A 15,552-nucleotide genomic window follows, 5' to 3' on the forward strand; every position below is an offset into this window, starting at 1 on the left:
AATTAAAAATGGAAAGAAGAATTACGCTTTCGTTCTGTGCCAGTAAAAATCAGTAATATCAACTGACTTTTAGTAATTTTTTCAAACGCTACTTGGAAACATTAATCGCTGTTCATTCTTTTAGGTTTCATAAATAATGAGAAGAGAACAATGTTAATCAAATACATTTTTGTTTTAGCTGCTGTTTTTGCATTTTATCTTTGAAAAAGGGAAATTTTTGCTTGCAAAAAATAAATCTGCACATTGTTTTCTTTATTAACTCCCTCTGTTCTCCATTTTTCTCTTTACTTCCATATATTAACTGATTAAAGCTTGCTTATGCTGCCCACTAAATCTTGGGAATTTAAACTATTATATCATAGGAATAAGCTAATACTCATTCTCACCGTAAAATGTTAGATAGGCGCTTTTACCTATTTATTTGAATTTCGACATCATTTTATTCTGAATAACTAAATTAAATTATTATTAATATTGCATTACATGTTAATAATTATCTGCAAAAAACCCAAATAACAACTTATTTTCTCTTTTAACAACTTTGAAACCTTAGGCGATGGAACTGCTAGTTAACATTTTCTAAATCGCAGACGATAGAACTTCGAAGAAGAGCCGCAATCAAAACCAAAATTCGTCAACCTCTCTCACGAGCACGGATTATAGGTGGCGCCACACAGCAGCAGCCTCCGATCCGACACTCTGGAAAGTCCCGATCGCCGTAAAAATCTCACTCATCTCAAACAGCTCCCCGACACACACACACACACACACACACACACACACATGCACACACATCCCCACTCGCAATACGGCAGTGCTCTTTCTTTCCTTTCTTTTTTTTTATTTCATTTTATTTTTTATTCTACTTTTCTTTATCTTTTGCGTTACACACACCGCCGTCTGTGATTGGAAGAGTGGCAGGGAGGTAAGGGGGAAGGGAAAAGCTACGGTGTGTCGTCGGGAAAAGGTTTGTTTACTTTTTATTCCAGAGAGGCTGGAACGTTTTGTGTTGACTGGGTGTGACTAACGCGAAGGTGGCGCTATGTGTGCATGCGACTAAATGCCCGACCCCCCAAAACAGACCAGCTAAGTGAGTGAGTAACAAGTTGAGTTGAGCAGAGAGCCGTCTTCTTCTTGAGAGACAGTTCTCGACTTTTTTATTGCACATTGGCGGTTTGGACTTTTAATATCGATGAATTCGAAATGTTAATCAAAATAATTTTTTTTAAATATCTTCTAGGGAAAAAGTTTAGTTGAGTTGTCAGTTGAAGACAAATTTTAATTAATTGATCGTTTGACTTTTATGCTCAAAGTGTCAGATTTTAATTATCGTCTGTGTTTTGAAATGTTGTTTTTACTTCTATAGCGAAGAAAATAAATTTGAAACAGAGAAGTATAAAGCTTAGAACTATCGAAAAACAAAGGTAAACAAATTGTGAAAATTTCAAATTTAAGTAGTTTAACTTTTTGAAAGCTGGATTTAATACAGCTTGAAAAAATAGTGAATTATTCCAATTGTACCTAAACCATTGAAGGAGTTATAAAAGTTGAGCACAACAAGTCCAAGAAATGTTATTGGAGAATTCGTTTGAACATTTTGTAAAGAACAAAATAGCAAAACTAGACAGGTTCATATTGGAAAAAAAGTGCTCATGTCAGATTTTATGATAATCGTTTTGACTATTTACCAAAGAATTTTAATTAAATCCGAAAGGAAAATTAAATATTGAGTTTTTTCTACATTCAATTTTGCTTGTATTGTTGACAAACTTACAAATTTTGCTTCATGAAATTATTTATCTATAATATTCGAAGCTGCTGAAGAACCATCATCAGATACTGTCATAGCGTCCAGGAAAAATTGGCATAATTTTTACATTGATGAGTTTTGTTTTTTTGTGTGACAATCAAACTACTTGTGTAGCTGAAGCCTGCACAAATAATCTTCAAGAAAATATTTTCCACTCATTAATGATGAAGTACTGTGGCAGCTAAGACACCTGGTACTAGCGCAAAGTGCAACTTCGCTGCCTGCTATAGGGCAGGCTCTATGGTCGTCCCAGCGCCGGTGCGTCATTCCATGGATGCCGCCGCAGGGGCGAGATCCAGCGGCTTCCAGACTCTCCCTCGCCGTGCTTTCCCGCCGATGGCCATGTCGAGTCGGGCTAAGGACTTCTCCATCGATTCTCTCATGTCCACTGGAGTCACAGAGGAGAGCTCTGAAGAGTCCGAACGGGACACGCCTTTGGGACGGGACAGTCTGTCTATTTCACCTTTAGGTAAGTGATTGAAAAATCATTTTCTTAATTCAAATTATTATTGATGATTATGGGTTGAGAACTACAACTGGGTAACTACAAATTTGAAAAAATAGAATGGTTCATTTTTCAGACATGTGACTTTTCAGTATTTTTACTGAATTCAGTAATTTTTGAGACAGAAAAATACTGTAAGCACAAGCAGTAATTATTCTCTCAAACTATATGAGAGAGAACTACAACTGGGTAACTACAAATTTGGCAGAATAGAATGTTTTATTTTATCAGACATGTGACTTTTCAGTATTTTTTACTGAAGTTAGTAATTTTTGAGAGAGAAAAATACTGTAAGCAGTATTAAATCTGTCAAAATATCTTGTAATTCAAATTATTGTATTGAATATCGTGGGTTGAGAACTACAACCTACAACTGGATAACTACAAATTTGGCAAAATAGAATGGTTTATTTTTATCAGACTAGTGATTTTTCAGTATTTTTACTGAATTCAGTAGTTTTTGAGAGAGAAAAATACTGCAAGCAGTAGTAAATCTCTCAAAGTATATAAGAAAGAACTACAATTGGGAAACTACAAATTTGGCAAATAGAAAGCTTTATTTTCGTCGGACATGTGAATTTTCAGTATTTTTGCTGAATTCAGTAATTTTTGAGAGAGAAAAATACTGTAACTAGTATTGAATCTCTCCAAATATATGAGAGGGAACTACAACTGTGTAACTACAAATTTGGCAAAATAGAAAGCTTCATTTTTGTCAGGCATGTGATTTTTCAGTATTTTTACGGAAATAAGTAATTTTTGAGAGAGAAAAATACTGTAAGCAATAAGCAGTATTAAATCTCTCAAAATATTTCTTAACTCAAATTATTGTATCGCATATCGTGAGATGAGGGTATCTACATATTTCGCAAAATAGAATGCTTCCTTTTTCAGGCATGTGATTTTTCAGTATTTTAACTGAATTCAGTAGTTTTTGAGAGAGTAAAATACAATAAACAGAAAAAAAAGAAGAGGCATTGCAGGCAAAATTCAAAACCTGCCAGTTAATTTCTTGCATCGAATTAAAATAGTCAACTTTATAGAGACAAAAATCCATGGGTTAACTTGCAAGTGTTATGCAATATACTAACAATACTGCGCTGGTGCATACAACCATGCAATCTCATTATTTTTCATCATATTTAGATCACATGTATGTTTTGTTGAAAATTCTTGTTCGAAAGAAGATATAGATATTTCTAATTAAATAAAAGTTAGAAATGGTACTTTAATAACATATAAATCAAGTGTTCACATTTTCCGAAAAATTGTGAAAAAACATTATCTTATTGAGTTTTTCTTGAAGCAGTGTGAAAAAAAAACTGAATTGTAGTTACCTAGTTGTAGTGTTTACCCCACAATACATCGCTCTGTGGCGAGAATAATGGCACGGCCGAATTTCAGTTACCTAAGTTGTTGTATTCACCCCACGATGCATCGCTCTCGGATGGCAATAGTGGCACATCTCAAAAGAACAGTATTGAAGAAAATCAAGGTTTTCAGTTTTAATTTATTTATAACTAGTGGTACCTGCACGGCTTTGCCCGTATTAGGAAAATTAAAAGATCTTTTGGTTCGCCTGCATATTTACAAATAATGTATGGTGAATTTTCTCGCCAATTGGCTTGTATCCATGTTACGGTTCCACGTTATGATAATTTCGTAATTTACTCGTCCATCGTATGATAGTTTTGTTCTTAAAATTGGAATAGAAAAAGAACCACATCGAATTTTCGAAAAATCGCTTCGAGGTGCACACCCCCATGCTATAAACTAACTTTATGCCAAATTTCATGAAAATCGGCCGAACGGTCTAGGCGCTATGCGCGTCACAGAAATCCAAACATCCAGACATCCTCCGGACATCCAGACAGAGAGACTTTCAGTTTTATTATTAGTAAAGATCATTCACTACAATATATACAAAAAAATATCATTATGATACAATCTAGTTTCTGTGTGTACTAGCTGATTTTTGTAGTTGAAAATAATCGTGAATATTTAAAATTTGGAAATTTTTCTTCTAAAGTAGGAACTTTTTAAGATGTGCTACTATTGATTATGCCATTTTTACTCCACCACACACTAGTTACTTAATTAACTTTGTGCCAGTATTATGGCAAAAAATAGCATTAAATTTAAATTTTCTGTCAATAATTCGTTCCGTTTCTTAACGTTTTGGAGATAAACCACTAATGTCCAATGGATAAATCGTTGACTACAAAGCTTAAGTCATTTTTGTCCTCAGAGCGCATTTTACAAATTACAACCAGTCTATTAGAATTGACAATTTCACATTTCGTACAGTAAATCGACTGTGCAGTTTAATATTTTTATCAGTAAACGTGCGGTAGAAATAAGTTTTTACTGTTTCTCTCTTAACGATTCATAAGTTTAAATTGACATTGCACCAAAACTGGAGTTTTTTGAACCTTTGACTTTTACTAGAACAACGACAGCATGATTGATTCACTTTACTTCATTCGTTTAACGAGTGTTAAACGAAGTGTTTAGTACTATATTAAAGCAAAATAATAATAACAATAATAATAATAATAGCAACAACTATAATAACGATAGTAATAATAATAACTATAAAAACAGTAGTAGTAGTAGTAGTAGTAGTAGTAGTAGTAGTAGTAGTAGTAGTAGTAGTAGTAGTAGTAGTAGTAGTAGTAGTAGTAGTAGTAGTAGTAGTAGTAGTAGTAGTAGTAGTAGTAGTAGTAGTAGTAGTAGTAGCAATAATGATGATAATAATAATAATAATAATAATAATAATAATAATAATAATAATAGTAACAATAATAATAATCTTTTACTATACATTGATTTATTAATTTTGATATGTTACTGAATTACAGTGCAAATTTCTTTTTAATCATTTAAAATTAACTGAATCTACAAAACGCATATTATAGAATTATTTATTCGTAAAATCTGATTTATGCCATTAATTAAATTATTTACTGTCTTTTATTGAGATTTTTAGAATTAAAAAAAAATAGCGTCCACTAGTTATTTGAAATTCATCCAGGTATTTAAAAAAATGTTTTTAGAATTGAAACTTTATAATCCGTTCGAAGTATGAATTTCGAGACTGATATGATTTGTTTTTACAGTGCGGATTCAAGTTGGTAGAGATTAGTTACTTTCTTGAAGCTGCAAGAAACGAATTTACAAATTCGTTTAACCTCTTTAAATCATTTTGAAAAAGAAAATAAACCTCTTTAAATCATTTAAAAGAGGTTTCAACGAATTTTCAATCTCTGAAAATCATCAAAAAAAGCGTAATATGAATGACAGACACGTGTTTAGGGTAACAAGGAGTTCTTTTTCAATGCAAAAGAATGCTTATGGAGGAAAAGACAGCTGAACAATCCTTTTCTTCTTTAATTTACCACATAAAACAAGTATTTTATTTAAAACTAGTTCTCTAAATCAGAGACAAGATACTGTTATAGACTACGTTTGTGAATAATAGTCTTATTTAATGTTAATGTTGCTTCTACCAAAATATATTTTGGCAAGGAAAAAAAAATAAGTATGGAATAAATGCTTTCATCAATAATTCTATTTCCTCCATATGGTAGATTTACAATCTTTTATAGGGAAATAGATATTATTTCAAGGTCATGACTCCACTAAATCAGTTAAAGGTATGGAATAAGTGAGAGCATTGGATGAGTTAAGGATGGGATTTAAAAAGAAGGAATAGCGTTCAAATTCATTTTTACCACCGGGCTTCGCTCACTCCACTTAAAATATACTCTAAGACAGATAAACGTGAGAATAACTAAATGTGTTTCTGTGATTGGCAATAGCTTAATAAATATTACGAGTTAGAATAATCGCTTACGTTATTGTACGATGTACGGTGGGAGCTCAGTAAAGAATGGGTCCTAGTAAGAGTTTCCTGTAAGTTTTAAATATGTAATAGTAGTTCTCTCTCTAATTTTCCCTAAACAGTTGCTTCAGCAGTTCTATTCCTGCACTAGCGGTACTCGCACGGCTTTGCTCTAGTACAGAATTAAAAGGTCATTTGGTTCGCCTGTATATTTAACGAATAATGGATGATGAATTTCTCGCCAATATGCTAGGTTAATTTGCTCGTTTATGTTATGGTAATTTGCTCGTAAATATTATGATAATTTACTCGTCCGTGTTATGTTCATTTACTCGTCCATGTTATAGTAATTCACTCGGTAATGCTGCCGAGGAATTAAATCCACTAATGGTGACTTAAAATTTAAACAGAAGAAGAACAAAATCGAATTTTTGAAAAATCGCTTCGAGGTGCACACCTTTATGCTATAAACTAATTTTGTACCAAATTTCATGAAAATCGGCTGAACGGTTTAGGAGCTATGCGCATCACACATATCCAGACATCCAGCTTTATTATCAGTAAAGATAAACATTCTGTTCAAACTAAAATACATTAGTCAAATGATCTCAGAAATAATTTTTGAAAAGATGTTAAAAACTTGAGTTCAGCTTTGACTGAAAATTTAAAAAGTTTTTTACTTAAAAACCGTTTGCTGAAAAATACATTTTGAAAAAGTTAGGAATAGCAATTATATGTTTTCCTTTCGATGTTTTACAAGACACAGATAAGAAATAGTATTTGCAAAACAATAAATAAATTGAAATTTGTTTCAATGATTAATTCTTTGACTACGTATATTGATTTTATCAGCAGAAAGGTTTAACCATCCGTTACTAATATGAACCTGCGTTTTTCCTTTTCGAAGTCATTATATTTTCAATAATTCTATTAGTTTAACATAAAGCTGATGCCATAGTAGCGATATCATAGGCTTTCTGACGACCATAACCACACGATCTAGCGAATATTTGTAATTATACTTAGAAAATGAAGGTTTGGCTTCATTGGTCTACATGGCCTTGTTTGGCGCACTTGCCTTAGTTTTCTCTCTTCTTCTTTTTTTTTTTTTAGTTGTCTCTTTGTCTCTTTTGAGAATTATCGCACTTGAGAATATCAGATTTCGAGAAAATTAAGACATTTAGTTCTATAAGTTCATACTGCAAAATATCGAAATGTTATCTAGCTACAAATTCGTCCGTCTGTAAACGATTAAAGATTTTACTAAAAATAGGTAAATTTCTCTTTTTTAAATAAGAATATACTCTGGAATACTCTATAAAATATCTCAAATGAACAGTTGTTTTCTGATAGTTACTGAATTATAAAGACAGCACACATAATTTTGTAACTGTACAAAATCTTAAGTTCGAGTTAGGTATAATTCTTTGCGTATTGTTGAAAAAAAAAAATTAGGAAAATTCTTGCGTCAAATTTTAGAAGTGTTAGAGTTACATCTGTGAAACAAGAGGTTTTGCGGGAAATAAACGGGGAAAGGGTTTTTTTTTTAACCGACTTCAAAAAGGAGGCGGTTATCAGTTCATACCGTATGTATGGTTTTTTTTTTTTTTTTTTTTTTGTTTGTCCACTCATAGCGTCTCACCTAGTGAACCGATTTTGATGATTCTTTTTTTAATGGATAGGGGATGGCTCAACTTAGGTCCCATTACTTTGTTTGACCATATTTGTTTTTTAGAAAAAAAGTTATGGGCAAAAAACAGTAAATTTTATGCAATTAAAATGATATTGTAGCGAAGTTCGCACTTTTCATTCGTGGATAACGGTGGCTCAGTGGTAGAATTCTCGCCTCCCACACGAGCGACCCGGGTTGAAATCCCGACTAGGATAAAATGAATTTTACTAAAATTTTGTTTCTACTGTTTCCCGTATTTTCTTGAATGTTCTATTAATTTCTGTATCTTTCCAAGTCTGGAAAGTTCCAGCACTTTCTCAAGTTGTATATAAGAAGATGTAACGTTCATTCGTGGTTCTGAATAAAGATCTCGAGTTGAGAATAACGAGTATTCGCTTCATTTGGCTTTCACATTGTCTTCGCTATCTTCATCTACGCGACAATATGAAACTCATTGTTATAAAAGTTTGGTGCCATATAACAGTAACATTAATAGTAATTGTAATGATAATTTTGAATAAAGGCTTTTCTAAAGCAATACAGTGATATAGAGCCGAACTTCTTACTAGGTAACTTCTTACTTTTACTGAAATATCTACATTTACACTAAAAAGAATGAAATAAAAAATTTTTGAAAAAAAAAATAGAACCGACTTTAAAATTGCTCTAAAAAGTGAAAAATAATTTTATTCTTTAAACACCATCGATAATACTTTTAAACATAATTTTTGAAGTTGGCGCAAAAACAAAAAGTAAAATCCATTGTAACCATGCTTTGTTCATATTTTTATCAAAAAATCATCCAAAGTTAGGAACGAAACAGTTATATCGTTACTCAAATATGCTGTCATCAATGCGTAATGCATGTGGTAGTGAAGAAACTGGACCTGGTAAAATTTATACTTGTAGTTGAGTTATGGCTGTGAATGATTTTATCGATCGTTTTTGCGCCAACTTCAAAAATTATGTTTAAAAGTATTATCGATGGTGTTTAAAGAATAAAATTATTTTTCACTTTTTAGAGCAATTTTGAAGTCGGTTCTATTTTTTTTTTTTTTTTTTTTCAAAAATTTTTTATTTACTCTACTGTATCAATTTCCAAGAAAGCTAAATTCAGAATCTTCTACTTTTGTTATTAAACAGGATTATTTCATTAATAATTTTTTGCATTAACTATAAATATTCAGTCTCGGTTAATTTACTTTAAAAGCATTTAACCAGCGTCAAGAAGCTTTACAGAAACTTGATAAACACTAAATATGTTTGATGTTGAGTGTGAACAGATCAGCATTATATATATATTGGAAACTAAAAGTAATTCGGGAATATATTTATCATAACAAAAATGGGTATTGAAAAAAATTGTTTTACTTTATTTAGGGGTAATGGAGACGTTAAGGCTCTGTCTTTAAGGGCTGTCTGAACAGTTCAAAAAATGTATCACTAAGTTTTTTGCGGTTGGTTTACTTCGTTGCTTTAACTTTGTAAGTTGTTAAAACTGGGCATTGAAAAATATCATGCATCTGAAAATGATCATGGGGATTTTCCTTCATTAAGTAGTTGACAGCTACGAAGCTAGTGTGCCTAATTTCTGCTAGCTATATATCCGGCAAAAAACAGGAATGCTTCCCGCTAACAATTGGTAATCTTCCTGACCTGCAGCCTTTCTGAAGCCTTCCCAAGAAAAACCAGTCATGTTTCCGGAATATATCATTAATACTCCGACAAAACTTAGATATAAATGTAGTAAAAGTTGTCTCATTTCTGATTTGCCATCAGGAAAGCCCTTAAGACAAATATGGCCGAATTTAAGGCAGAATTGCAAGCAAATACCGAACAGCTTATCCTGCAATTCTTGCAAAGCTATAACGTCCAGAGACTACACTTCGCTCTTGTCTGGGGATCAGTAAATCGGAAGGGCCGTAACCGAGCTGAAAGCAAACACCTTATACAGAAGAATAATATATTTTCTCACTCTTGAAGTGCTCTTGGCAAAATAAAATTCCTAGTGCAGTTTTGCATCAAAGAGAAATTTCTCATGGATGAAATCATGGATCATGGGAATACCTCGATGGATACGAATGTGAAAAACCAGTTATCCCATTTGCATCCATCGATTGGGAAACCCGGGCTTCAATAATCTCGGGGTAAAAGCGTCCGCCGATAGTGGTGTCACTTGAAAGAATGGATGTTCTAATGGGGGATCGCACTTTGTCTACAAAAGATTGTTCCTCCTAAGCAACCCCATTAGAAATAATAAAAAGGAGAAAAGAATATTTTCATACTGGTTGCTAAAAATATTCTTCACAACAGTCATAGACCTGTATTCATGGAACTTGTAGCAATCCAGGAAACATTTCCTCAAATGTACAGTCGAACCTCCATAGATCGAACTTCCACATATCGAAATTTTCTATGCATCGAAATCCCAGCAAATTTCTGTGTTCATTATATAGAAAAATTCTTTCTATATATCGAAGAAATCTCTATACATCGAAATTTTTTTCGAGACATTCGTAGATTTTTTTTTCCACTTTAGACTGTTTGTCTCATGAAAAATAAAGGTTAGAGGAGAAAATTACGCTCACTAAAGGTTGCTACGGAACTCATAAGAAATCTGGGGTTGAAGGATGTGTTGTTAAGTCGTTGTTCCGTTCCGAAGTTCTTAAATTCCTTCAAGTTTATTTCAAATCTTAGCTGTAACCATTAAACCTGTAAAGTCAGTTTCAAATTATCCCTTTTGTTTGTTGATTACCATTTCTAGTCTTCTTAGCTTCAGTAAAAATCATTCAAGTTAAGCAGATTGATTTTTTACTTTTCTCCCGATCACATTGTTAAAACGAAAATCCCCTAATGTTGCGATCAAGTTGAATTGCCGAAGAATATAAAGATGTATGATTGGCGTAAAAATGTAATTTCTGTTAATTTTTTAATCATTAACTTTTATTTAATCCGATATTCGTATAAATTATAAATTGGGTTTCATTTACGAAAATTAGCTTTTATTTTAATACAGACACTTTTATGATAAAATAAGATCGTTTCCATATATCGAAATTTCTATATATCGATTTTTTTCTCGGCAATTTGCTACTTCGATATATGGAGGTCCGACTGTAGTTGTTTTTCACAGGAAACTGGTGAAAGTCCATGAACGTTTCCTGGATATAATCTGTGACGTTTAGGAATTTTCTTACAGTTTATCCTCATATGTATATATCATAGCCAATTCCCTGATCGTGCAACGCTCCTGACGTCACCAACAATGAAACTCGCGCCATAGTATGGTAATACTTTTTAGCAATGTTTGACATGCAGGGAAATGCTTTATTTTGAAGAGGTGAACTGGAAACGGTATCTTAACTCTTTTACTGGTAAGACTGCAATTTCCGGGGAATGAAGAAACGAAAAAGTGGTCAACAATGAACGCCACCTACTGGAGTTAAGGGTTAATCCACTGGAGTTAGGGTTAAAATTTCAACGATCAAAATATAACCAAACAGGCAATTGCTTCGTTCAAATGTAGAAGCAATTTTCACCCGTCATACCTTGACGGGCGATTTTCTAGTCACAAGCAAGGGCGGATTCAGAGGAGGGTCAAAGGGTCAGCTGACACCCCTGTGACAAGAATTTCATTATGATTATTTTGTAACTAAAAATAGTAAATGCACATAGAATCAATGTTAACCTTGCTTTGTTTGGTTCTGTAAGGTATTTCTTCTCAGCGCGTCATAATTCAAGGGATTGACCACCGAACCAAATGTCGTGTTGTGTGTGCTTTTTCCAACCATTTTATAGCTGTAACTAGCTGCGTTGCCCGGCTTTGCCCGGTCTATTTTGAAAACAAAAATTGTGTCAAGTGACTTATATTCAACAATCAGACATAAATAAAAGAAAAAAAAAATCATCATGCAAAAATTCAACTCCAAACAATGACGACTGATATTAAATTACTTTTAAGAAATTAAAATAAAATGAGAAAGATGGATTTAAAAAGCGTAACTATGGAAACACAAAATAAAATAAGTTTTAGAGTTGAAAATAAGAAAGATAGAAACAATGGATTCAAAAAGCGTTACCGTGGAAACGCAAAATTAAATGGTTAAGAACTTGAATAGAGAACAGATTTTTGAACTTCATTTAATTCGCTTGTAACTTTTTTTCTAATGAAGATAGAGAATTAAACTTCCGACCATAGGTCGAGTTAGATCTGAAGCAAAAAAGGTAGCTCTTTTCAATGGTGTCAAAACAAAAACTGTAGGACAATTCCTTCACTTTTTATTGATGGATTTAATGAAGAAAGTATTGCATAAATTTCAGCTAAACCTAAATAAATTCGAGCTAAAAACGCAAATAACTCCCGCCGCAATTAAGTTAGAGCGTTGGAACAAATTGCGTAGAACGCGGAAAATTCTACCCTTTCCAACGATATGTAATATTACTAATTACGAGTAATTTTTTACCCCCATATTTGGGAATTTATGTGAAAATTGGGCCTAAATTGGAATTAAAAAAAAAACTATTCATCGAATATTTTTCGAACTGGTCTGCAAACCTTCTCAGGACTTAAAGGAACAAATTGTGAAAATTTCAGCGAAATCGGCCGGGTAGTTCTCGAGTTTTGCGAGTTCAAACAAACAGACACTTTTTGGACACTTCATTTTATTACTTTCTTCTATATCTAATACATAGAAGAAAGTATTGGATTCGTGCAAATTTTCGAATTTCGAATTTTGACGGATTCGAACGTTTTGAGGTGTGTTGAGTCCATTTCGACTATTTTTGGAAAATGTCTGTCTGTCTGTGTGTGTGTATGTATGTGTGTGTGTATGTGTGTGTGTGTCACGTCTGTGTGTGACCAGTTTTTTGTGGCCACTCTACAGCAAAAACTACCGCATGAAATCGAACGAAATTTGGTACACATATGTGCCCCTATGTGAACTTGTGCCCATTGGTTTTTGGCGCGAATTCCTCCAAGGGGGGGTGGAGCAATGGGACGTTTTTTGAGTTACGCGTATTCCTCAGGAAGTAAGTGGCGGAATCAAACAAAATTTGGTCCATATGTTGCCATTAACAGGAACAGGTGCTGATTCAATTTTGGTGTCAATAACACAAACGGGGGGTTGAGCTATAGAACGTTTTTTGTCGTCAATTGTGACTGCTGTATCTCAAGAAATAACAAACGGAATCAAACAAAATATTTTTTGACAAGTAGCCCTTAGTGGGTATAAGAGCTGATTTTATTTTGGTGTCAACAGCTAAAAAGGGGGTAGCGCAATCGCCCTTTCTTTTATTCCATTGTGAGTGCCCTATCTCAAGAAGTAATGCTACGTTCTGGTTGAAATTTGGAATATATGTGAATCCATATGTAAACAGGCTTTGGTTCAATTTTGACGCCAATCGCTCCAAGAGGTGTTGATTTTATTTTTTTTTTTTTGAATAAAAATAGCTTTATTAATGCAACAATAAGAAAGATAAATCGTAATAGATTGTCGTCTGCGTATTTCTCGTGATTTTAATTGAATGGAACTGATCGGAAATATTATCTCAATGATTTAAAATTTTTAACTGTTGCCATCTTATGTTTGTTAACAAATAAAATATTTGTAATTAATTCAAGCAAGGCTTTAAAAATAACTTTCAATTTTCGCTCTTTGCTTTGCCTTTGCAATAATTCAGACATTGGGATGGTAGTCAAGTTTTTGCATGTGTAATTTTGTTTTTGTTGGGAATATTGCTTCCTCGTCAAGCATGGGGAGGGATCAGAAAAAAAAAAAGAAAAATATAGAAGAAAGTTTCGTAATGGCCACAACATACTAGTACTAGTAGAGATGTCATACATTTAAAACTTACGGTATCATGACCAGCATGTTTGCCAGCAGAAATATGAATTTTGATGAAAATTAGATCCTGGCGCATGTTGGGAAATTGAAAAGTTTAACGGAGAAGGGATAATTTGAAACGATTTTGATCGCATTGGGGGGGGGGCTCCGTAGCGTATGAGGGTGCGCGCCATCCCTTTGGCGGCATCCCTGCTTAATTGATACTTTTTTACGTAAGAGGGGCAATGTTGGACATTGAAACTTGATCCCCCTTACAAAATTTTCTGGATCCGCCCCTGGTCATAAGAGTAAAAGTAAAAAAGTTTTGGTGAGCCATCAACCTTTTAGCTCCACATGCCGACATTGTTGCTTTTGATAACCCGAGAATCTTCCTTCGCCCTCAACATGCATTATTTATGTACATACAACGTCCATTTGTAACGAAAGCCCTATGATGAACGACAACTCAAACACGAGACGTGTATTAAACGTCAGGCTATGTCGAGCGTGAAGATTGTTTGGCAAGAAAATGGGATATCAAAGTAAAGATAAATGGCAGCCCTGATAACATTTTTAGCGTTCCTTTCTGACAAAGGATAATGAGCTTTGGGTGGAATTAATTATCTCTCGATTCCATTTACGTGAGAGGATAGTTCTGTTTTGGAAGAAATATTGATGAACGGAAGAGACAATGAAAAATTCGCTTTAATTATGAAAATTTTTCCAGTTTTTTTTTTTTTTTTTTTTTTTTTTGTGAATTCGGAAGAGTGTCAATTTCGTAATTTAGACGCATTTCAAAGTCTATTTAAATCCTTTGTGGTGGTGTGAGATATTGCTGGAGTTTTTTTAAGGCTTTGACACGTTTTGGAGAAGGAAAGTTCATTTTGGAGGAGTGATCCCAGAGCCCACTTCGTAATATGAGCATTATGAAATGGTTGGTAACGTTGTCGCAACCATGCCTTTCAAAGTCTATTTAAATCCTTTGTGGTGGTGTGAGATATTGCTGGAGATTTTTCAAAGCTTTGACACGTTTTGGAGAAGGGAAGTTCATTTCGGAGGAGTGATCCCAGAGCCCACTTCGTAATATGAGCATTATGAAATGGTTGGTAACGTTGTCGCAACCATGCCTTTCAAAGTCTATTTAAATCCTTTGTGGTGGTGTGAGATATTGCTGGAGATTTTTCAAAGCTTTGACACGTTTTGGAGAAGGGAATGGGGTTCATTTCGGAGGAGTGATCCCAGAGCCCACTTCGTAATATGAGCATTATGAAATGGTTGGTAACGTTGTCGCAACCATGCCTTTCAAAGTCTATTTAAATCCTTCGTGGTGGTGTGAGATATTACTGGAGATTTTTCAAAGCTTTGACACGTTTTGGAGAAGGGAATGGGGTTCATTTCGGAGGAGTGATCCCAGAGCCCACTTCGTAATATGAACATTATGAAATGGTTGATAACATTGTCGCAACCATTTTAAAACGTTTCGAAAACGTCTAAACGTTACTCGTGCAACTCGTGGGAAAGATACGAAAATGGTAAAGACCATAATAGTGATCAATTCCAAAAAAAAAAAAAAAATAACAATGAAATATAAAGGAGTTTTTTCAAGCCGTAAAAATAATACTCGACACGTTTTAGAGGAGGAAAATTCATTCCGGAGGAGTGAAGTCAGAGCACACTTTGTGCAAAAGCGTTTTTAGATGGTTATTAACGTTGTCAAACGGTTAGGAAACGTTTGAACATTACTTGTGCTCTCTGGGAAGAATGCGAAAACGGTAAAGATCATAATAGTAATCAAATAAATAAAAAGAAATTTCTAAGAATGAAATGTAAAGGAGTTTTTTTTTTTTTTTTTTTTTTTTTCAAGTTGTGAAAATAATATTTGACACGTTTTAGAGAAGG

At 33.5% G+C, this 15,552-nt stretch overlaps 1 protein-coding gene across 1 annotated transcript in view; it reads left to right on the forward strand.

Annotated features, from left to right (window-relative positions):
• The first annotated feature begins 771 nt into the window (after nt 1-771).
• The window catches only part of LOC129225774 (T-box transcription factor TBX20-like), a 148,062-nt gene continuing 133,281 nt past the window's right edge, over nt 772-15,552 (forward strand). The window contains exon 1 of the mRNA XM_054860281.1: nt 772-2,279. Coding sequence (XP_054716256.1) covers nt 2,051-2,279 — 229 coding nt within the window. The 5' untranslated portion in view covers nt 772-2,050. The remainder of the gene's footprint in view (nt 2,280-15,552) is intronic.

This window comes from Uloborus diversus, chromosome 7 (assembly GCF_026930045.1).
Source record: "Uloborus diversus isolate 005 chromosome 7, Udiv.v.3.1, whole genome shotgun sequence".
Classification (NCBI taxonomy): Eukaryota; Metazoa; Arthropoda; class Arachnida; order Araneae; family Uloboridae; genus Uloborus; species Uloborus diversus.